The 24,616-nt window shown below is 41.1% G+C and overlaps 1 protein-coding gene across 3 annotated transcripts in view; it reads left to right on the plus strand.

The window, feature by feature from the left end:
* Nucleotides 1–6,301: 6,301 nt before the first annotated feature.
* golga4 (golgin A4) overlaps nt 6,302–24,616 on the plus strand; it is a 30,211-nt gene continuing 11,896 nt past the window's right edge. For 2 of the 3 annotated variants that reach the window (XM_033612917.2, XM_033612918.2), the window contains exons 1-16: nt 6,302–6,516; nt 7,877–7,954; nt 9,643–9,744; nt 13,897–13,965; nt 14,082–14,408; nt 14,585–14,632; nt 14,749–14,805; nt 14,915–15,013; nt 16,393–16,546; nt 16,688–16,878; nt 18,206–18,289; nt 19,234–19,381; nt 19,464–19,642; nt 19,890–19,988; nt 20,098–20,253; nt 20,764–24,572. In XM_033612917.2, coding sequence (XP_033468808.2) covers nt 6,439–6,516; nt 7,877–7,954; nt 9,643–9,744; nt 13,897–13,965; nt 14,082–14,408; nt 14,585–14,632; nt 14,749–14,805; nt 14,915–15,013; nt 16,393–16,546; nt 16,688–16,878; nt 18,206–18,289; nt 19,234–19,381; nt 19,464–19,642; nt 19,890–19,988; nt 20,098–20,253; nt 20,764–24,572 — 5,678 coding nt within the window. In that variant the 5' untranslated portion in view covers nt 6,302–6,438. The remainder of the gene's footprint in view (nt 6,517–7,876; nt 7,955–9,642; nt 9,745–13,896; nt 13,966–14,081; nt 14,409–14,584; nt 14,633–14,748; nt 14,806–14,914; nt 15,014–16,392; nt 16,547–16,687; nt 16,879–18,205; nt 18,290–19,233; nt 19,382–19,463; nt 19,643–19,889; nt 19,989–20,097; nt 20,254–20,763; nt 24,573–24,616) is intronic. The other variant, XM_033612919.2, reaches the window with a different exon arrangement.

Consider the following 24,616-nt stretch of genomic DNA (forward strand, 5'->3'; position numbering starts at 1 on the left):
TTTTCAAAAGTTGCATAATCTTGCTTTTACCTCTTTTGTCATTCTCTTTCTTACCAGCAATAGTCCTTACTGCTGTGTTCTGCTCCCGACTCCCTAATTAGTGCCCGGTATGCACTATACCTGCACTTTAGCCACAGTAGTCCTCCAGAGCTTCTGTGTTGCCATCCTGACTTCCTGCTAATGTCCCTTTGAACATGTTGCAACTGACTGCCTTGTCTATGTCTTGTCTTACTGAGCCATTAGAGTAAGGCTGGTTCCGGTTTATTGTAACAATTTCTTCCTCTTAAAAAGATCAATGATATTGTATTCACCAATGTGACTGCTGAGATCTGAGATACACTGACATCCACAGAGGTCCAGTAGGGGCAAGAGACAAGCTGTCAGACGATTAGGCAGGTTGAGAAAAAAACAAGCAGCAACCTCCAGGGTTGCAAATTAAAATGGACACAGAAGCGCCAGAAACTGCAGTTCCGCCAATGACCACTTGAGGCTGGCTCCAATAGTGAGTCACTTCCCCAAAACAACCATATTTGACCAAATTTACACCAGAAAAAAACATGTTTACAGCTACCTGGTCAATCCACCCTTCGCTCCTCCCTAGTTCCAATTACGTTTACACAATCTATGGGGGAAAAAAATCTCAATTAGACTTTTCTTGGGTTAAATAAAGGGAAAGAAGAATTCAGTTTGTAAATTTTTCCAGGGCTTTGGCAACAGACATTTTAACTGAGTACATTTTGACACATCAGAGTAAAACAGTAAAATCCTGGTATTGTGCATGTTGGCTCACTGTCACACTGTCTTACTGGGACATAGATAGCACAGACCCATCGTTAATGTTATTAGTAACACCTGTACTTTCCCTGCTATGACCGCTCAAAATGTCTCCCGTGAAAACTGAGCAATTTGCCTCACTATCATGGCTTATTGTTTCAGCTAAATGGAACAGAGCCATCAGTAATGTCATTAGTTACACCTGTGCTTTCTTTGAATGATGGGTCAAAATATCTGCTGAGGCAACAGTCTTGCACTAAGTTTTCATATGGAGCTTTAAGCGAATGCAAGCTGAACAATGATGAACATCTGTTCAGATTTTAAGCTACAATGAATTATCATGGGCTGCTCCAGATAAGACCAACCCAATGAGGCAGGCAGAGCTGCATTGTCTTTCACTCTTCCTCCTCTCTCAATGTATATGACACAAAGCCTTATCCTTTGCTGAGTAAGGTGGGTGTGTTGTGGTGCAGGGGTAGCTCCATCTAGTGGATCCACCCTACATTAAAACACAGCAGCAACATGCAGTAACATTCAACGAATACCAGGGATCATGGTTCCTCAGAAGGGGTCAGCCGTATGTTTCCTCAGCCACATGTTCTCTCAGCATCTGAGTCTCAGGGGTTAGGGCATGATTGTATAAAGAGAACTGGATATAGCATTGGAGGCAGCGCCTGTTCATTACGATGAAAGTTGCTCAGTGATGCATGACGCCAAAAGGCTTGATTTCCACGGTATGAGAGCAAGTGCACTAGAGATGTACGGTGGTCAAGCGGCTAACTCCCAATGGCTGAGCAGCTAACTCCTGGTTTAGCCCTCTGTGTATTTGAAATGCCTTAAAATGATTAATCTTGCAGCTCTTCTAGACTTTAGAAAAGTTATTGGACCAAATGGATCAAATCTAGACAGTGAAATGAGTCATTTCACAGGGGTTGTATTGCTCAAAAAAATGTAAACACTGATTTCTAAGATTTAGAAGCCTATATTAAAAAGTTTTGGGGGCCCCATGGCATCACGAGATGGACCCAGAAGTTGTAATTCCACATTTGGCCACTATGTAAAATTGTCCTCAAAGGCTGGTGCTGTTCTTGGGTGCTTGGATTAGGGTTAGATTAGGGTTAGGGTTGCCCATGTTAAAAGCGGTCGGTAAATTTTTGAGTTACTGCGCTAACAATGTCAATTACAAACAAACAGATAGACAGGTAAACACACAAACAGAATTGGGGAAAACATTACCTTATTGGCGTAGGTACCAGTCTAAGGGAACACAGGAACATAGACACGTTCTCCCAAACCTTGGCCTCCCTAAAAACAAATGACCTCTTGATTTATTTTTTAACTTTTAAGCCCTGACTTTGGCCTCAACACACCTTCATGACTGCATTATCAATAGAATCAGCTAACAGCCAAGGTTTGCAAATCATCGTGTACCACTAGTTTTGGACAGGTCATGAATAAGAGATGATGGCTGTGCGATGCTTATCCCCTGCCAGTGACAAAGATGTGCCCATGGAGCTGCTTCTGAAACAGGCTCTTCAAGCTGGCACGGCCTCACTGTGACAGGAGGCATGGGCACAAAACAACCAGATGATGACACCATGGGAGGTGGGAAAGGGGCAAGAGGTGGTCAGTGTGCCAGCCTTTAATCATCAATCAGTGTTCAAAATCAACCTCAGCACAAGACTGACACATTTTCAACCTATGAATAAGGACAAATAAAGTAATATCTGATCAACTTTAAACTTAATGTGAAAATTAAAAGTAGTCACTATATTTTTGACTAAAAGCTTTGATGGTTTTTGAGGACACCTTGGTAGTAAGGATACCGGGAGTAATTCAAGTTACTACTAGTGAATTAATTATAGCTTGCTTGACCCCTTGTACACGAAGGCAGTGGTTTACAATAATTCTCTACAACACATTTTCAAGGAGGGAGAAATGATGAGAAGGCATTAACCATTGTAGCAGAGAATGAGACACTCCCTCAGATGACCCTCAGAGCTGCAGCAAGGATCTACGCCGCATTGTGGAGAGGTTTTTGGAGAGAAAGGAGGTGATAAAGAGCCGTGACAAGCAACGTCAAGCCAAGAAGTGTATCAATATTTAATCAGTTTGGCCCATTCTCTCAGGAGCAAGCCTCCAGAGAGACAATTATACGTAAAGCTGGAATACCAAGAGATACTGCATGAGGCAGAGTTTGGACCTATATAGCTCCAGGTGCTATAGGTCTATATAACATTCAAAGTCTGGTGTCACAAGCAGACATGGAGGTGGCTGAGCTGAAATGGTGGTGGACAGCAGTGATAGCCATGTTAACAGTGCTAACAATGGCAACAGTACTGACATGGCCAACAGTATTAACCAAAGGGAGGAACTGGAGGATGGGCGTTATGCTTCTGTGATGATGCCATCCTGCCACCGTGAGTTGAGATGGCGTAATCAGCAGTAACTGCCGCATGAGGGCAGTGCAGAGTGGCTGCAATTTGCCAACCAGTGCAACATGAAGGGAGGGACTCACACGCACTAACATGCACACATGGCTGGCCTGGAACATTTTATTTCGTGTCAGGGTAAAGGCATGACCCACCCAACTCTACCGTACTCTGATTGGCTTACCATGAATTTCTTACCCTAAACAATCTTACTGCTCATGCCTGAACCCAACCAATGAGGGCAACCAATACCACAGGAACAGTAGGCCAGGCCATGATTCACCATAGTTGGAAAAAGATTTGGCGGCCAGACTGGCTACCATCAGTTTCACCATTGCTCCTAATGTTCAAACTCACATATATGGAACCTTTAAGCACATATCAGCCTTCACAGCACTGACCGCTGGTGCCAGTGGCAAAACCAAGCTGCGTAATATTTGCTTGCATTTCAGGTTCTGCAGATATGCTTTTAATTGGGCATTAATAAACTTCACAGGGGATTTATGGTTTTTTTCTTATTGATCTGGTCTCTGAGCCCCATTGTACTGTCAGCAGTGAGTTTGATGTGCACAGCGCTCTCCTGGAGTTTAAGTGTTGGACTTGAGCCACAGTCGTAAGTGAATGTGCTGGGTGATCTCACCCTCAAACTTTCTGTCCGAGTCCATAAGATTGCATAAAGGCCCAGTGAAACCAGATAAGTTCCCAAGTGAAAACGGACATGCAGATTTCAGTTTAGAATTTATAATTCAAATAATTTTTTATAAAATAATACCATAATTCTGTTAATTACAATCCTGAGAAATGATTGATCGGATAAAAAGAAGTGAGATGTTAAAGATTTGAGGTAAGCTACTTCTACTGTACTTTACTTGAGCATTTTCATTGTATGCTCTACTTTATACTTCTAGTCTGCTGCATTTCAGAGGGAAATACTTTCCTCCCAACAATATTTATTTGACAGTTATAGTTGCCAGTTACTTTGCAGATCAAGACTTGCCATAAAAAAACACATCAAGGCATAAGCATTGTTAAAACTTATACAAGTGGTTCCCCAGATAACAAAAAAGTAGACTCTTTGTTCTTTTAAGATGTATATTCTAGTGTTCGCAGTTCCACAAAAGAGGCAATTCTCCTTCAAAGCTCTCAGATGGTTTCATTTAAGTAACTGTTCAAGGCCCAAAGACACCAAATTATCCAGAATTTCGCAAATTCATACATTTATACGTGTGTTGTATTAAGAAACTAAGCTTCTGTCTAAAACAAAACTGCCATAGCAAACATGCAGCAGCAGCCAATCCCTCTGTTTTCACTTCACATCCTCTCTGCTGTATGCCTCAGGGTGAAGCAGTAACTGTCGCATGGTATAGGAGAGCTCCATCACTCTGCTGTTAACCACCCATCAGTCATACTCACTGTTCCAGTCACCCATCATAGATCAAAAGCCCTGCTGAGTCGTAAACATTAGAGCCAGAATGGTGAAAAAATGCAAATCACATCTTCATTTTAGGCTTCTTTTTAATAGATTTAGGGCCCAAAATGACATGCGCTGTATTCTTTCTCCACCAGACAGCAAAGTCTGACTCAGAAGTGTTTATTTCAGATATTTGCACATGGCCAGATCCCAAAGGAAAGAACTATTTAAATCATTACTCACACCCACAGTGTGAACTTCTCTGTCTGTTACAGTTGTTATTATGTTACCCAAGGACATTATGACTCAGATGAAGAGCAAACATACAGACTTTCTATTTTTAGATATACACAGATATAACATTAATATAAATTATCAGAGTTCAGGGAGTCCACCACAGATCATCACATAAACAATACACATGAACACATTGATCTGTTTGTGATGAATGTGTTGCGTGGACCTTGTTTCCAATGAAACAAATTCTAATCTAATATTTGTAAATCACTGTGGCTCAGCATGGGCTTGTGTAAAACAAATGCTCCAAGTTCACAATGATAATCTGCACTGGACCTCACATGATGAGATATCTATCCCCTCTATAGCATAAAATAAACCAGATAAAATATGTTCTCACCAAACTGGTCCAGGTAGCACAAAGGCATGAATTACCAGACCACTAAAATGGCAACACAGTGCTCTGCAGTTTTTCTCTGTGACATTCACTTTTAGGGATGTGGCTAGAGAACAAAGGGAGGTAATTTATTTTCTTTTAGTAGGGAAAAGTAGAACCAGCTATTAAAACTTGATAGCACATCGGCTACAGTATGAAACATTATGTAAGTGTAGAGAGTTGTGCTTTGAACTGGCCTAGAGCAAAATCTTAGTAAAACATGCTTACACAGTGCCCTCTTCTGTCCAAGCAAGGACTCTTTTTTAAGTTTGTCTAGTTTTTGTGTTCATATTTGTTGCATGAGGGTGTTTTTTAAACCTTTAAGACCCGGGAGCTGGTACTGAGATAGATCCACATCCAATGAAGATGATCAAAGGGATAAGAAAGACAAAGACTAAACTCATGAATCTGATGTTTCATCAAATTAAGATTAAGAAGTATTTTCACCTTTATCACAAGTAGCATTAGAGAAGTTTAAATGTAAAATAGAATTTGTTTTAAATACTACAATCTGTTAAATCCTGCCTTAATAAAACTAAGAATATATAGCACCATTGGCCTACTAAGTGTTTTAAACATGATCTTTCTGTGGCCACTGCAATTAAATCTTTTTATTTCAGCCATATATATACATGTATAACTCCCTTTTAAAGAAATTAGCCTAATAAAAGCTGAACTCCATACTAAGCAAATTTCAAAAAATCAGTGACGTTTTCCCCAGATATGGGACAATAACATAGCATGCTTATACAGTATGGATGCGTGCAATATTTTTAAGTTATGACATTAAACATTAAGTAAAGTGTGACTCCAAACTACCACTGGGCTGCAACAACACATTCAACTACGGTAACACCAGCAGGACCAGTAATTGGAGCTATCTAGAAAATACAGGTGTGCTGCATGTCTTCTCCAAAGGTGGCGCTGTAGCTAATTTAGCCTGAACTGACCCTTTAACTCTGACGTTTCATTTTTTCCTCCACGTTGGCCGCACATGCGCAGAGAGCCCGGTCACCTGCTGGATATCAGAAGCGAACAAGGAAGTCTGACACCAAGGACTGGATGTCAGGCTAAACTACTACAAAACTACATCTCCGCCGGATAGTAGTCATCTGCCCGTCAGCTGTGAGCTACATCGGCGTGACAAGATGTTTAAAAAGCTGAAGCAGAAGATTAACGAGGAGCAGTCACCGCAGAGGAATGCGCAGTCACAACAGCAGGCCCAGGTTGGTTGTTGTTGCTGGGAGCTAACTAGCGAAGCTAATACGTGTTTACATTGCTGAGGTGGTAGCTGAGGACGATAGCTTTCTGTTTGGCAGGGGTTATGCTTCGTGCTCCGACCATAAATGTTTAGTATAGCACTGACATAACTAAACAGCCTGTCAACGTCTGTTAACTTGTATTCTCAGTTGGTCCTTTTGCTGTCCTCTCAACGTTAGCATCATGCTAAGTCATTTAGCTGCCTAACTTAGCTGTCACCAGCTGCTGCTAAAACTTGCAACTAGTACATCTCGTCGTTCAAGGTAGACTAAAACAACAATCTCGTGAACTTCGCTGAAGTGGAAACACTAGCCATGAATCTTATAATAGATATGAGACAATATGGGCGTGTCTGTTTTATGTTGCTTGCAAGGGCTGCAAATGGATGTCAGCTGGCAGCTGTGTTTGACATGCAAATCCTGTCAGTGTCAAACGCCTGCCATCACAGTATGTACATATCAGGGTTCAGAGCAGCTAGAAATCAACGTGGAAGTTAACAAAGTAAATAATCATCAGAGACACTTCCACAAAGCTGCTTTGTCTCGGGCTTAACGATAGTTTGAATTACTATGCATGGGCTCATTACAACCCTGCTGGTCAGGTTCAACCTGTCCTTATTTGCCGATGCAGTTTGTCAGTGTTTTCCAGATATTGACTTAATCTTTTTACTGTATCTTGCGCAAAGATGATCTTATGAACTCTGTTGTTTGGTTTTGCTTTAAAATTTAAAACCTGCATATCAGTTTTGTTAGCCAAATCTCCTTTGTAGCTGTAGCAAGCAGCTAATTGGCATTTATGGCCAATCGTTTGTAAATGTGTTAAATTACTTCAGATGCAAAAAGCCATGTTCCACAGTGCATGACATCTCTTTTCCTATTTTGTATTAATGGTTTGCATGTCTCTGAATGCGTCTTGGCACTTGTGTGGAGCAAACTTCACTTTGCCGCTGTTTGTGCTTGTAGTTTATGACACATTGATTTGCTGAAGAACACAAAGCTGATTGGGTTCAAAGGTGAAGACGGACAAACAGTGAGCTATAATTAGTAGAAAATGCTTGAATCCTTAAAGCCTTATCAGAATAAGAAAGAAGAGCGTATGATATTGAATAATTGAATGCCTCTATTGTCAGTTTATGTTCACATCCAACAAAATTTGCTGTCTCTCATGAAGGACAAAGCTGTTACATTCACTCTGCCTAAACACACACTCACATTACCCACACATTAAAATAGGATAAGGCTAAAATATGATAAATAAGGTGCTATTAAAAGGAGAAGATGTTGAGTGTTTGAAACAGATGTATATATTATTTTGTTTATTCAACAGATGGGCAGTGGAGACCGCCGCAGCAGTCAAACCCCGCCGTTTCTTCACGATGGCTCACCCGTTCCCAGTGACAGAGAGGTGAGCGTGGGGTCATCCTCTGATAGATAGGCTAAACGTTTAATATCTTTGAGCTCAAACTGCAGCCTGCAAAAGTGTCATGTTCTTTCCCCAGCTTATATTCTAATTTTCAGTACACTGCAATGTTTCTGTCAGTCATGTGTTTTGTTACGCTGAATGCTGCCTCAATAACAAACTGGTCCCTTTCTGATTGCTGTGCCAAGTGAAAGCAAATCAGTCACCAAGTAGTGCTTTCGGTTTTCAAAGAGTGTAGGCCTCTGATTTTCAGTGCGCATTATCTACTACCAAATGAAACAGTCTTGACACTCTGGCCGAGACTGATTGTAATTTGTTAATATAATAAAAGATGCATATTATTCCCCAAGCATATTCCCTAAGCATATTCCCTGAATTGTAGCTGTTCCATTACTTAAGGCAACAGATGGCAATCTGTCACCACAGGGCCCTTATGATTTCATGAGAACACATGAGCTGTAATAACACTGTGCTAACTGATGTTGTAGAACAATCAGCACTGTGACCTCATCATAAACAGGTATGGTTTGTTAAGCTTTCCCTCCATTTAACTGCATGTATTATTACATAAGACAATAACCTAGAAATTTAAATTAAATTCAGGATATTTTATCTTCATCTGTAAAAGCACTTGGCCAATTATTATAATGTGGCCTGTTGTTAAAAAGCTTTCTAACATAAATTAAATATCATATAATATATATACAATAGCTCCTTTAATAAAACAACAACATATGTTATTTATCTTTATAATGCTGCCAAAAAAGATTCTCATTTAGAGATGTTGGGAAGAGCATTTTAATGGTGGAGAGCAGACCGTATTTCAGCATGTGTATGAATAATTGATGTAACCTCCTCTGAGTGTTTTTCTTGCTCTGGTGATTTGTTGCAATATTTTCCTCCAGTGGATATGGGCAAGTTTATGCAAGTCTTCTTTGCTTCATTAGACAGAGGTAGATCGGCAATGACGTACCGACCACGACTGTAAGATTGATGATGCAACACCTGGTTAATACATCTATTTTAGAGGTTAGATATGATGTCTCCAGTTTTGGCTGTTTGATCTTGAGATCAAAAAATAGGCTTGATCACTCATTCATGACACGTTTCCTACATTTCAACACTGCAGACTCTGAACTGGAGCAGTGACAGTGCCCCTTTTGCACAGGTTTCTACACTCTACTTTCTCCCTTATTCTGTGGAGGCACAGATGTGTTGTTGTAACGCGGGCCCATGTGCCTTCAGCTTAGAAGCTTTTTATCATTGCAGCATCTTTTTTCCACCTCACGAATCTGTAACACTTTGACATCTCTGATCGTGTGTACTTGTTGTTGCAGGCAGATTTGGCAGATTTTTTTTGACAAAATCATAACTTAAGACTACATGCAGAGATGTCAAACTGTTATTCATAACATTAATGTTGATTGAGTGTTTCACTTTCCCACTTCTCTTATTTTCTTCCTATCCCATGTAGTCTCTCACCCTCTGTCTCTCTCTGCTCTCTCTGTACTCTCTCCATCCATCTCAGTCTATCTCAGCCAGCCAGGTCTGGACAGTCTGGCTGGACTCTCCCTTCGGCGCTATTTCACACTCATGGTGTTGTTTTTCTCATTGCTCTCTGTGTTCCTCTCCTTTCCCCACCTTTCGTCCCGTTACTGCACTGACGGGGTCAGATGCTGGCCGGGATGATAGCAGAGCCCGCTTTTCTCTCTGAGTATACTATCTTTGCTCTGGACCATTCAAAACGACCCAAAACGGCCCAGGTAGCCAGTGTGGTGAGTTTGTCCTCACTTCCTGTCTCTTCCTTCCTCATCTTTCGCCTCCTCCTCCTCCTCCTCCTCCTCCTCTTGCCCTGTTCCTTCCTCCTGTCTCCGTGCCTTTGGGGAATCGGTAGAGGACTGTGACCCAAGAAGGGACAGCTTGTTCCCTGCTCTCTGTCTCCTGTTTCCTTTGGATTTAGCAACAAGAAGGCATCTCATATCTAGGCTAACCCTGCATCTAATGGGAGTAATGGTTTACATTGTGGGATAGAAGCTTGTGTGCTTTCTGCCGTATGTTGGTTTATTGCCCTACCTTTCAGTTCTTATCATCTGTCACAGAATTGGATATCGCCCCCTTGTCTTTAGGTGTCCGTAGTTGCTTGCCTTATAGACCCCTAAAAACCTGTTATGTTGCCTGATGGCCTTTGTCCCTTCTCCCCACAAGTCTGTTTATTTGGAGAGTTGCTGTTTGCATTTTACAACCTACGTGCAGACATTTTAAACAGCTTAAATGTTAAATTGCTTGTTACTTTTCCAAATAAACAAACTGACCAGAGCACCTTTGTAGATGCGCTTGTGGAGCTCAAAACCCAGATGATGTGTGTTTATATGTGGAGGCAGTCAGAAGAAGACTAGAGGAAAATGACATTTGAAACAGATTTTAAATGCATACAGTAAAATCATTTTGCTAACATTCTGTATGTCTGTCTAAGATACATTTGATGTAATGTATAATGTGAAGTTTTTGTCATTTGTGTTTTGACTACTAATTAACTGCTCTGTGCAAAGGGAATTTGCCTCGCAGTTCCTGCAATGTACATCTGTTTTAAAACTCAAATGCTGATGTAGGTTGTTTACCCAAACAGTGTAGCCTATAATTAGCACTGTTACAATTGTCTAGTGATTTGAGTATTTTGTGTAAGCAAACATAATTTGACATTAATTGTAAAAACCATGAACAACTTCTACTGGGGTCAGTGGTTGTCAGTGTTTACTTGACATGTAGCTCTTTATTACAGCTAGGCTAAATTGGCTAATTGAATTGTAAATATCTAATATATATAACTGCACTACACCTAACAGGTTAGTCTAACAGTTGTTCCTCTGTTGATAAAACCTCTGTTGTACTGTGTCATTAATAGACTCATAGATCTGTGAATTATAGCTCTACACTCTGGGAAATATGAACGTTCTGCAGTTACAGATACAACCTGTGTCATTATCATCTCTTATGATTAACCATACATTACTTAAATCCATCACAATGTCCTTGTCATGTTCCATCCACATTGTATTCAGATGTTATCAACACAAATGTTAATTGCTCAATCCAGTGATAGTAATCCCATCAAACTCATTCATTCACTAATTTAGTTATTTTATGTTTTATTTTGGAGGTACAAACTTTTTTGTCAAGGAATCTTTATGTTTCTTGGAATTTTGTTTGTGTTGGTAACTAATTATGGTAATACTAGTCATATTTACTATTATGAGCGACTGGATTTTGGACTCAGAACCACTGTAGGCACTTTAAGCACATTGAGTTACGCTTGACGTTAGGGGTGGGAATCTTTGGGCATCTCACGATTCGATTACGATTCAGGGGCTACGATTCGATTATAAAACGATTATTGATGCATCTTTAATTTATGTATATTGATGCACTTTTTCACAACACACATTTCTTTTTGTCTCACTGAATAAGCATTCAACACTTGCAATTTTTAAAAACAGTGCATTTGAAATAAGAAAGAGTTGAATTCATTTCCATTATATTTTATTAAACATATAAATGGAAATGCTTGCAAACTGGAAAGTTACAACTTCGTTGTACGGAACCAAAGGTAACAACAGTTATGTTAAATCACAAGATAAAATGCGCAGTTAGAGTATGCTTGATGATTCGGTGGCGACAGACGTCCACGCATCACATGTAACTACGTTCCTGCCTACCTGCCTTCAACAGTGAGGCCATGACTTCTGTTTTGGTTTGATGGTAGAGTGTCGGTGAAATAGCATCGGGATGGGATGGTGTATCTGGGCTCCAGTGTATGCAGCAGTGCTCGAAATCCCTGATTTTCCACGACAGAATAAGGACGCAAATCCTTGGCAATAAATGCCGCGATGGCCTTCGTAATTTGCTTCGCCTTTTCAGATGAGGGTGGCAGCTTTCTAATTGCTTCCTTGATTGTTCTCTGGTCGGTAGCACCACTAGTTGCCACAGCAACAACAGCTTGCCGTCTCCCTGACTCCTCTGTCAGGTGGAATCGAGTTACATGGCTTCTCATGTTTGTTGTGTTGCCAAAGTATTTTATTTTAGCACGACACAGCTTACATATAACGTGGCTCTTGTCCAGTTCGCTTCCGCCATCAACGTTGTAGAAGCCAAAGTATTTCCACACATCTGCTTTTAAATTAGAAGAAGCTGTTCAGCTCTCACGGTGAGGTGGGTAGCGGTCAGCCATGTTTGTTTTCCTCTGTGCACGTGTCGGCGTGTCTGCTCCAGGTGCGCATCCCAACGTGTCCCGGAGATGACACGTACCGCACTTCTTAGTTCCGCATTATTTAGAACCTTCTGTATTACTCTAATTAACAGATTTAAATAATCGAAATTTGGACGTTTGTCAATCGATTCAGATTCGTCCACGTCCGAATCACGATGCATCTAAGAATCGGAAATTTCCCCCACCCCTACTTGACGTATGAAATGTGCTATATAAATAAAGCTGACTTGACTTGACTTTGAATTTAGTCAGTAATTCGTTGTCTGTGAGAATTGGGAAATGGAGCGTTACTGAAACACACTAGAGGCATTTAAGTCTTGGTTGGTGACAAGCATCTACATGGGATGACACATGGTGGAGTAGTGAAAGAAGCTACTAAGTATTGTATGCTATATAGAATTAAATTTGGTCTTTTATTCCTGTTCATTCACATAAACCTTTGTGAGAGAAAAAAACAATCAAGTATCAGTTCGTTTAAATAAAGATTTAAAGGGGACCTATCATGTTTTTCTTTATTCTTTATATATGAATACTGTGTTTCCAAGCTGACATCATTCTTTATATGGTCATCTGTACCAGGGATGCTGCTGCAAGTATTTACATTACAGAATTTTAGTTTAGATCAGATTCCTGCTGGAACATGTCCAGTTGTGTTTATAAGCTTTTATTGGTCAATGTTTCATGTTAGAGACTGCTGCTATACTCTGTTACAGTTATTCCCCGGCTGCAATGATGGTGCGGAGACACCGAGATACAGAGGACCCGGAAACGCTGACCAATCAAAGCAGACTGGTCATTTTTGGGTGGGGGGCTTAAAGAGACTTAACACAAGTATGAACCTGAAAATGAGCACAATAGGTCCCCTTTAAATAAACAGAGAATGAACTCCGACTTCATCAGAAGTTACCCTCTGTCACCTACAGTTAAGTTAGTGCTTAGTTCCTATTCATTTAGCTTTGGTAGTCCACACAAACACACAATCACACTCTTGTTGAATCTAAGTGGCCCTATACGCTGTAGAATAAAAATACATTTAGTCATTTAGTTTCAAACCTCACCAATCCCTACAGTAAAACAAAAATAGGTCCATGGCTGTTGCTGCACAGCACACAGATCCTGTCTCATTAATAACTCTTCCACAAGGAACAGGACAGAAATGTTGAATGTTTTGCACAATAATCCAGAGGAAGGAGAAGCTCGGAGCTGGACAAGGGAGGAGAAAATGTGCTTACTCTGATCCTGCTTCTAACAAGTCAACTAAACCAACTAAGCTGCTAAATGTTCACTTACTTTAAATAGGACTCTCTTGTGCTCTTGTAATACAGCTGCACACGGCACTGCCAAGCATCGTTAATTCAATACCAGCTCTCCTTCTCGACTATTAACTGTCTGTTTGTTCTGACCTTATGGCTGTTCTGTAGTCTAGTTTTAACCCTTTTTTGTTTAATGTACAGTAGAGATGCCTTCTTTTATGTATTTAACCCCTCTGTTTTTTCCAAGTTGCATGAGGGTACCCATTGCCCCTGCATTGCTCCCAGCAATACTAATATTGCTCCCTCCAGAGTAATCAGGGAGAGCCACGCTGGGTGTGGATGACTAACTGGCCCAGGACAAGTTCACTAGCGCAGTTTTTCTGTCTCTCATAATGTCTTTTTATCTGCAGACCGCCCCTAAAGGACCAGCACGATCTCCCAGAGGTAGCATCAATGGGGATGGAAGTGCCTCTCCTCATGTAGGTTTATCACCCAACCCTACCCTGCCTCCACTCTGATCTTTGTTAATGTTATATTGCTGTGGCTCATTCATTGTTTTAAAATGAGCTTTTTATGGAATTTCTTGATCCAACAGAGAGAGGAGACTCAGTCGTTTGCCCAGAAACTGCAGTTAAGAGTTCCCTCAATGGAGTCGTTAATCCGTGGTGGTGCCAGTCGGGCAGAAAACCTGTTCCGCTCTCCCTCGAAAGAAAACCTGGTCCGAAGCTCATCGCGTGACTCCCTGACACCTTTGGGAGAGAACGACTCCCCAGGCGCCCCCACATATGACCCCCCCTCAGATATTGAGAGTGAGGCTGAGGAGCCACCAGGAAGTGCAGAGTCCCTTTCCAAAGAGCAGCTGCTGCATCGGCTGCTCAGAGTGGAGAGGAGCCTGGGGAAGTACAGAGGGAAGTACTCAGAGGTGAGAGTCGCACAGAGAAATGGCTCCAAGAAGATTCAAATGTCAAGTTGTCCATCTGTTTAGTGTATAGCCATAGAAGTGTGTGACTATAGTTTGATACATTCTCATTTTTGATTTTCTCTTTCTTTCTTTCTGTTTCTTCCCCTTTCACATACCTCCACTTCTTCACCATACAGCTGGTTACTGCATACCGTACAGTACAGCGAGATAAAGAAAAAACACAGGTAATTTCCACCATGTTGGCTAATATTTTAGTTTTGATACAATGTTTTTCCCCAGGATTTATTTTTCCATCATCCTGAACTGATCAGATGTCCATTTCTGTTCTCCTTCCCCTCAGGTCATCCTCAGTCAGAGTCAAGATAAAGCTCTCCGCAGGATAGGGGAGCTGCGGGAGGTATGGCTATATGTTATGAATGTTGTTGTCGCCCTAGGTCAGTGTCTGTCTTCCTTTTTGATAAAAAAAAAATATTTCCGTATGAGTGAACATATTGAACGATCTCTAGGAGCTTCAAATGGACCAACAGGCCAAGAAACACCTACAAGACGAGTTTGATGCTGCGCTGGAAGAGAAAGACCAGATGATCACTGTACTGCAGACACAGGTGAGTGCTGGTACTTGAAAGGTGACATATATATGCTTTTGGGACAAAGTCTAAAGCTTTCAGGAATTACAAGCCAGCAAAGTATGACTCAAATTTGGGTGGAAATTTCTTCCTGTCTTCATATAATACTTGATAAATGTTCAAATATGACTTTAAAAAAGCATCACCAACCATAATCACATTTAGTGAACCAACACACATACTATGGAAACAGATCTGTGTATCCACAAAAAAAATTCTTAATTATTGTGCAGCCCTAGATTTGTCTTACTACTTTGTCCTACTTATCTGTGATTAAATGTGCAATCTGTAAATACTGAACACCTTTCACAAATAGAAAAAAAGATATCAAAACCCACAAAAATATTTTGCAAATATAGGTCTGCAAATACATGAAGATATAATATTATAATTGAAAAATATAAAGGATGATTGGCTGGCCCTCTGTGGCTAGGTAACTACCAACTGATGAAGCAGCGCAAGCCCACCGCTTATATTGGAACCCGAAAGTTTCCCACAAATTTTCTCTTGCCTTTCATACTAAAACAGAAATGTATATGAAAGTGTGTAAATAAACACACAATAAAACTCACTGTGTCACAATATCTTCATAAAATAATTAATGCATATTACTTATCGCTGATTTAAAAAAATAAAAATAGAAGGGACAGGTCAAAGAATGATTGCATGCTCTTACTTGTGTGTGGAATGCCGTCAAGAGGTGATTACGTGCTATTCGAAAATGGCTGAATTATACAAGTGAATTTTGTACAGACTGGAAGAAAGGTTGTCTCAAAACACAGTGTGTAAAATGCAAATCCGGAAACATAGAATTGAGAGCCACAAATGTCTCTTTAATTCACAAATAAGAATTTGATTTACAAATGCCTGTTTGAAAATTGTAAATGTCAGGAAGATATTCACAAATACCTTTCATTTAATTATTACTATTATGTTTTTTTGTATTTTCATTTTATGTTTGCAGAATATTTTTGTAAGTTTACAATTTTTTTTTTTTTTTGTATTTATGGAAGATGTTATATTTACAGATTACACACAGATTATTGATCTGTTTACACAAACTATACTGAGACAAATCTAAATCCATATCCTATACAGGATATTGAATCAACATGACTGATTAACAAAGAATTACGTATGCAGATTTTATTGCAGTGATCAACTAATAAATGTTATATACATTTTACGTTAATCAGAGGCAGGAGTTAACTGCAATATTTGCAAAACAGTGTAAATAAAAACACACTAAAAGTTAAATGTACAAAATTAGCATGCATGGACTAATGCCAGATTTGAGCCCTTAACCCAATCAGTTAGAGCCATATTTCACTAACTATGGACTTTGCTCTTTTTAACAGGTTGCTCTTTTGAAGAAACGAGTTAAAGGGTTTTCTGAGGGTGCTGTGCCACCTGAGGGTGACGTCCCGCAGTCTGAAGATGCAGATTCAGACTCAACCTCTTCCACACAAAGTCCTTTGAAGGAGCAAGGAGTAGAGGCCGAAGTCACTGAGGGTAAACACAGTTTTTATGTGTATTCTTACTTTGGTAAGGTGATAAAGCAAAAAATGAATTCACTGTGTATGAGACTTGAGAATCATTTCCTTTTAAGGGTTAGTGTTATTTTTTAACCAGTGCATTTTATTTTCCGGGCAGGAGAGGGCAACAGTGATCCAACCAAACTTATGGAGGCTCTGCAGAAGAGAGTGAAGAGGCAGGAAAACCTCCTGCAGAAGTGCAAAGATGTGATGAGAACACACAAGGAGCGGGGCATCCAGCTGGGCAGTGAGAATGAAGCTCTGCAGGAGCAGCTGCAGGAGAGACTGCAGGAGCTGGAGAAGATGAAGGTGGCTAACCTGTGTTTCACAGCAATGATACTGGAGTGTCGACCATGTTCATACTTTAATATCATGACATTTTTCAGTCAAATTGAGCTATAAATTTTACATGATGTCTGCTTATACTCATTATCACTTTGTCTGTATTTTCAAAAGTACAAAGCAACCACATATTTCAAAGCAATTTCCTTAAGACAGCCATTCACTAAAAATTGATGTGGTGGTTAACTGTAATTATAAAGTGGTTTGATTAAAATGAGGCTTGCCTGAGATGCTGCAAATGACTGAACAGTGTGCTCAGGGTAATTAATGTTGTTTTGCAAAATGTCTGCCAAAATCTTAACAGCCCACTGATAATGTGACTCAATTATCTCAGTGACACAGTGGATCTCTGTGGTTCTCCGAGTCCAAACATCCAAATTCTCTGGCAGAACTCCAGGATGAGGGTTCATGTCATGTCAGCGCGACATGACTGAACCGTTGTTTTCATTGATTTCAAAATATTTTGCTTCAGTGGTATGATGGCTTGTTTAGCTTGTCCGTGGTCGCTCTGATGTTTTGCAGCGTCTGATAACAAATGTTTGTTGTTACAAAGACATTGTGATAACAGACAGCTCGTCTGTGACTGTATGTTGATTGACTTGCTTTCATTTTTCGCCATCGCTTTTGTGTTGAATCTGCAGTCTGTTTGGAAATAGGGCTTTCCTGTGTCGGGAAAAGCAGAGGTTAACAGGCGTGTAGCCCTCTTAAGCAGCATGAAGGCATCCTGGACCTGCTGGGCTGTGCTGTGCTCATCCCATGCCTCAGACAAATATCCCATAAAACAGACCATCTGTGTACGATTCCAGACCTTCAGCTTGGGGATTTTTGAATTTATTATTTACAGTCTGGCTGACAGAGTATTGTATGCTGTATTTGGGTAAAATTATGCGTTTTTTAAATGTGTTATATGCATTTTTGAATATCAAGATACAGTGAACCCAAAGTTTGCATAGACACCACTACCTCATAGCACACATAGATCAAACAACTGACAGATACATGCAGCCCAGCATTTCCTGTTTAGAAACCACTGGTTACACAGCGGTGCCACAGGAACACAGCTCCTACATGCCACTGCTGCTAAACAGGGCTGTAATTTGGGTCAACTTGTTGGTTTAGCTGGGCTTGTGTACACTCTCTGGTTATTTGGCTTGTGGGTGAGGCATCCTGGGTGGTGCAGAAAACGTTTTGAAGTTATCTGACCAAAGTATGGAGAGGACATGAATATCAAAATCATAAATGTGTGTAAAAGTGTAAAGTGTGTGACATATTGTCAAATGTTTTATGTTTATAGGAGCTGCACACAACAGAAAAGACAAAGCTGATCACTCAGCTGCGTGATGCCAAGAACCTCATTGAACAGCTGGAGCAGGACAAGGTGAGTAAGAAGGGTTTTTTTTTAATGCCTTAGTCACATCTTGATTGACGGTTCTATAAATTCAGACATGACATGTTTTTTTACTCTGCCACGGAGTAAAGAAGTCAGACACCTTAAAGTCCCATGTTGTTTCTCTTAAACTTTGACCCCAGCTCTGCAGGATGGACAGCAGCTCAAGAGATCTGTGTGAGGAATGCTGAAAGCATTTAAAGTCGAAAACAGTTACAGTCACTTGAGCTTGAGTCAGGGCAGTGGCGGAAAGTAACCAAGTACATGTACTCAAGTACTGTACTTAAGTACAAATTAGAGACACTTGTACACTCCACCACATATCAATGGTGAATGTTGTAGTTTTCACTGCACTACATTTCTCTGACAGCTGTAGTTACTTCTCAGATTACACATTTCCATCTCCTTCCTGTCAAGTGAAAACCATGTATCTCCAGATGTGACATGAATGTTGTGTGTGTTTGAATGTTTGTGATAAACTGGAGGATAAAGTGTTCCTTATGGGTTAAGAAAACTCTCATACTTCTTAAGCTAAATAAACCCTCTTGGATCAGCTGGAAAATGCATCGTCACAAAGCTGAAAACAGGGCTGTTTGTCTGACAGTATGAAAAGTTGACTTTTTCAGAGATGCATGGTTCTCACAAGACAGTGACGCTACAAACATACAATGATCTTATAGAATATGATGCATTGCTGTAGCTTAAACTACCCAACAGTATATAAAGAAGTTAAAATTAGCACAACTTTAAACAACTACAACACAGTAATATTAGCTAAAACTCTTTTGCTGATAATACTCCTTTCATTAGTGGGTTAGGATTAAAATACAGAGGTATAACTCATCAAATCAACTTCAGTTTCAGTGTCGATTTATTTGCTCAGACCATACAGTTAATAGGATGATTTTCCTTCATGGGCTGCTGCTGGCTTTCAGGGAATGGTAATTGCTGAGACAAAGCGCCAGATGCATGAGACCCTGGAAATGAAGGAAGAGGAGGTTGCTCAGCTCCGCTCCAGGCTCCAGCAGGTTACTGCCCAGAAAGAAGAGCTACAGGAGCAGAAAGAAAAGGCTGAGAAATCAGGTGAGTGGAGTCCACTACTGTAAGTGTACATGTGCGTGTATTTTCTGGATATGTTAATGATGTGGGGTTTATTTTCTTAAAGCGTTTGAAGAACTTGAGCGAGCGCTGGGTGTAGCTCAGAGGGCAGAGGAGGCCCGTAAACAGCTGCAGGTTCAGCTGGAGGAGCAAGTGAAAGAGGTTGAAAGGGCCAGCGAGGAAGAGAGGAAGACTCTGCAGCAGAAGCTCACAAAGGTCAAACAGGAGGTCGTCGCCATCATGAAGGTCAGGAAGTGACATCTGCTGCATACTTATTCATTTGTTCTCATTTTTAAGAAATCATTAGTACATTGACATTTGTGGCATTACCCTGAGTTAGCTTCTATGACGTCACCGTATAGTTGCCATGTTCAAAGACACACAGCCAAAATGATCAAGTAATAACAATGTCTGACAAGTTGAAGCTGTTCCACTTCTGCCACTTTTTAAAAATCTAAAAATTTAAAAAAAAAAATGTTATTAATATTATCAGAAATCATCGGAGGAGACGGTGGCCAATATGGAGAAACTCCACAGTGAGGCTCTGGCTGCCAAAGAAGAAGAGATGAATGCCAGAATCAACAAAGCTGTGGTATGTTCCAAAGGTTTTCATTTGTTTAATTTCACAATATGTTCAAGTAAATCAGATGAAAAAACAGTCGCTTTTAAATTATGATGGCTGACGCTGCTTGTGTGTTTAGGAGCAATGCAAAGAGGAGTTTGCGCGATTGGGCAAGGAGCGAGAACAGCAGTCCTCTCTGGCTCTGGAGGATGTAGAGCTACAGAAGACAGCTCTGAGGACTGAAGCTGATAACAAGGTTAAGGAGATTCAGTTGGAGCTGGAAGCTGCAAGAACTGTGAGTTGCTTTTTTGTTATAATTGCTTTCTAAAACATGTAGTTAATTGGACAATATTAGACCATTTAATTAGGGATGACTGAATTGTTTGAGGCTGAAATCTTTGATCATTTCCATGTTAACTAACGAACAAAAGTGGCATTAATATTATCTGAATAATGTGTGTAAGTAAGCATGTAGTTATTTAGAAACTTCTCGGCTCTACACACACACACACACACACACACACACACACAAACACACACAGAGGGACAGGAAGATTGATTTATTCAACACAGAATCACCAATCAATCAATCAATCAATCAATTTTATTTACAAAGCCCAATATCACACATCACAATTTGCCTCAGGGGGCTTTACAGCATACGACATCTGACATTTGGTGATAACTGTACTGATTCAGTACAGACCCTCTGTTAAAAATATCTTGATTATTAACCATTTGTTTTTATAGTTAACTGTGGTGACTTTATAGAATAATCTAACAACCTACATGTATGTGATTGCAGAGAGTATTGGAGTTGGAGAGCTCTCTGGAGAAGATCTCACAAGACGGATCAAGTCTGTCCCATGAACTTTCCAGTCAGCTGGAGGAACTGAAGGATAAACACAAGGAGCAAATCTCCGCATTAGAGGAAAAGCACCGGGAGGAGCTGGAAAAGCACAAGGGCATCCTAACCCAGCAGAATAATGCTGCTCTTGAGCTCAAGGAGAAACACAGAGTTGAAGTGGAGACCCTTCTGAAAGATAAAGAACTGCAGTTCCAAGCACATGTTGAAGACATGAACCAGAAGACTTTGGAGAAACTGGATGCAAAGCAGGCAGAGCTAGAGGCAGTTTCTGCAGAGCTTTCCGAGGCTTTGAAGAGTAAACAGCTTCTTGAGGAGAAGCTGGTGGCAACTGAAGATGCTCATCGTGTGGCTCAACAGGAAAACGAAAAGCGGGTTCAAGATCAGGTGGAAAAGCACAATGTAGAGCTTAAAAATATCAAACAGGAGCAAGAGCAGTCCCTTGGTACAGAGAAAACCCTGAAGGAGGAGCTGAATGCGTTGAAGATTGTTTTAAAGGAAAGGGAAAAGGAAATTAAAGACCTTGTCCTAAAAGAAAAAACACTACAAGAGGAGTCACATTCCACGGTACAAGAATTAAATGTCAAGGTTAAAGAATTGGAGGAGCTGCAGCAGCGTTTGTCACAATCCCAGCAGGAAAGTGGGAGTCTAAAGGAATCTAATGCACAGTTAAGTAAGATGTCAGAGGATCTTGATAAGTGTAAGAAGGATTTGACTGATTTGGAGCATCAGCTGGAAGCAGCAAAGACTGATTGTCAACAAAAAGAGAAGTCGCTTCAAGAACTAGAGCAACAGTTACGGCAGACCAAAAAGGAGCTCTCAGAGCAGGAGAAGTCATTTACAGCAGAACTGAACACTAAGGAGGAAGAACAAACTTGCCTCAAAAAACAGCTGGATGATGAAAAAGCTGCCCATGAAAATAAGATGAAAAACACTATAACTGAGATGGAGGCTAAGCTGAAATCACAGGAGACGAAAATGGAAAAGGTTAAACACAAGGCCAAAGAAATGCACGAGAGTTTTAAGAAAAAGCTTCAGCAGAATGAGGAGACCATGAAGAAGGAACTTGCGAAGAAGGAGAAAGAGCTTCAGCAGACAGAGCAACAAGTTCAAGAGAAAATTGTGGAGATGGCCCAAAAAAGTTCCCAAGGTCTTAGCAGTGCAATGTCAGAGCTGCAGGCCAACCATAAGGAAGAGGTGGAGAAGCTACATGACACCCATAAGCATGAGACTGAGGAGCTGGAGCGTCGTTGGCAGGAGAAGTTGGGGCAGCAGGAGGAAGAATTAACGGAGAAACACTCGCACATACTACAGGAGAAGGTTCAGGAACTGGAGGAAATTTCTCAGCAACTCAACAGAGGCAAAGAGGAGAACGAGCAAGTGTTGCGTGAATTAAAGGATTTAAAGGAGGAGCTGGCAATTCGGGAAACCACTGTGCAGAAACTGCAAGAAGAGCTCAACGAAGCAGCGGTTAAGCTTGAAAGTTTGTCTCAGGGCGAAGCCTTGCTCAAAGAGCAAATGGAGTCAGTGGAGAGGAACCTTAACCAAGCTCTGAAGGAGAGAAACTCCCTCCAGGACGAGCTCAACAAGACGAAGGAACAGAACAAAGAGAAGTTAAAGAACTTGTCAGGAAAGTTGAAGGAAGCAGAGAAGCAGCGTAAAGCACTGGAAGGTTCCAGATGTAAGGAGAGTGAGGACTTGCAGAGTAAATTTGAGGAAACTGCCATGCAGCTACAAGCCAGGGAAGCAGAGTTCCAGCAGCAATTAATTCTGATCAGAAACCAAATGGAGCATTGCTGTCAGGAGGTTCAGTCGAAAGTGGAGTGTGGCTCTAATGAACTCTGTCAAAGAGTTGAATGTAGGCTGAATGAGCTGAAAGACAGATTGCTCCGTAGTCAAGAAAAGGTAGTGAATCTCAAAAACGTCATCCTCACTAAAGCAGATAGAATTTGCACTTTAGAGGACAATCTCCGCCAGCAAACAGAGGAGAATAAGAATCTATGCATTTCATTAGAACAGATGACTGCTCAGGTAAATGCTCACATGGAGCATGTCAACGCCTTAACTCATGAGAAGGAGAATCACTCTCAGTCTATCAACGAGAAAGCTCTGAAAATTGAGGAGCTGAATGAAGCAAACAGACTCATATCAGAAAGTATGAAAGCAAATGAGTTGCAAATCGGTAACTTGGAAAGCATCGTGAGTGACTTGAAAAATCAGCTAGCAAGTAGCATAAAAGAGAAGGAGGAAGCCATAAATCAGCTGAACCAGCAGTATAAAGAGGAGAGACAACAGGCTGCTGCTCAAATGGAGGAGACCATTCAGAGATTAGAGCAGGAGAGGAAGTCTGCTTCAGAGCAGGCAGATGCACTCAGGAACAGTCTGTCTGAGTATGAAAACAAGGCAGAGACAAAGTTCGCCCAGAATGATAACACTATTACGTCTTTGCAGACCAGGCTCGATGAGCTGGAGCGAGAAATCTCTGAAAAGAACGAAGCCCTGCAAAGGCTGACGGCGAGTATTGACAATCAGTCCATCAGTAAGTCTGAGATGGACCAGGTGTTGAGCGAGAAGGAGCAGACGGTCAGCGGGCTCACCTCAGAACTGGAGAGTTGCATAGGTCGACTTGGTGAGCTCCAGGAGCAGTTAGCCTTAAAGACAAAAGAGTGCGAGCAACTCACAGCAGACCTCAAACAGCAACACAGCGTCAGGGAGAATGAAAAGAGGGAGTTGGTGGAGCAGCTGCAGCAGACCCAGATGCAGTGCGCTCAGAATGGTAACTTGGAGCAGGAGATGGTCGAAAAACTACGCTCTCTCGAGGAAGACAATCAAAAGTGTAAAGAAAAGCTTGAAAGTCAGAGGGAGGAATTTGAAAGGACGAAAGATGAGATTATCAGGAGCAAAGAGGAGAGTCTGAAGGCGGCTGAAGAGAAGTTGTCTGCGGAGAGCGCTCGGAAAGTATCAGAGCTGAAGAAGAAAGCTGAGCAGAAAATCGGTCAGATTAAAAAACAGCTAACCTCGCAGCTCGAGGAAAAAGAGCAGGCGGTTAAGGCTCTTCAGACCAGCCTGGAGGAAATCAAGAGCGGCGAAACATCCAGAAAACAACACGCAGAAATGTTAGAGGGGCAAACAAAAACACTTGAGGAAGCTCTGGTAAAGCTTAAGGAAGAGCAGGAGCAACAACTCAAGCAGATTCTGAGTAATGAGAGGCTCGAGAAAGAAAGGTCTTTAGAGGAGCTGAAAAACTTGTATGAAGAAAAGCTGTCCTCGCTTCAGAGTGATGCAGCACAACAAGGGGAGCTGAAAGAAACAGAATCAGCGCTGCGCGAAATCGAGGCAAAGCTAAAAGAAGCAGAAGAGCAGAATGGAAACCTTCTCGCAGAAATAAATCGTCTGAAAGAGGAGATATGTGCGAAGGATGCCCAGCTTGAGGAACATCAGGCAACTATTAAGCACGCACAAAACCCACCAGAGCTCGAGGCAGAGATCAAGGTGGAATGTAGCAGCGTACAGCAAACCAGGAGCGCGATGCAAACCGAGATGGAAAACCACTCTCCGATGCAAGAGGTGGACGGTGATTCTTTGGAGTCTCTCAAGGACAAACTGAGTCAGGTGAAAAGCGAGAAAGAGAAGATTCACAAGGACTTTGCCAGGCTACAGAAGGACATGCGAGTTCTGAGGAAGGAGCACGAACAGGACCTGGAATACATGAAGAAAGAGATGTTGGAGGAGACTGAGAAAAGGCTCAAGTAAGTTTATGATGTCATAACACAAAATAAAATGTGATTGTGAT

This window comes from Epinephelus lanceolatus, chromosome 17, assembly GCF_041903045.1.
Source record: "Epinephelus lanceolatus isolate andai-2023 chromosome 17, ASM4190304v1, whole genome shotgun sequence".
Taxonomy (NCBI): domain Eukaryota; kingdom Metazoa; phylum Chordata; class Actinopteri; order Perciformes; family Serranidae; genus Epinephelus; species Epinephelus lanceolatus.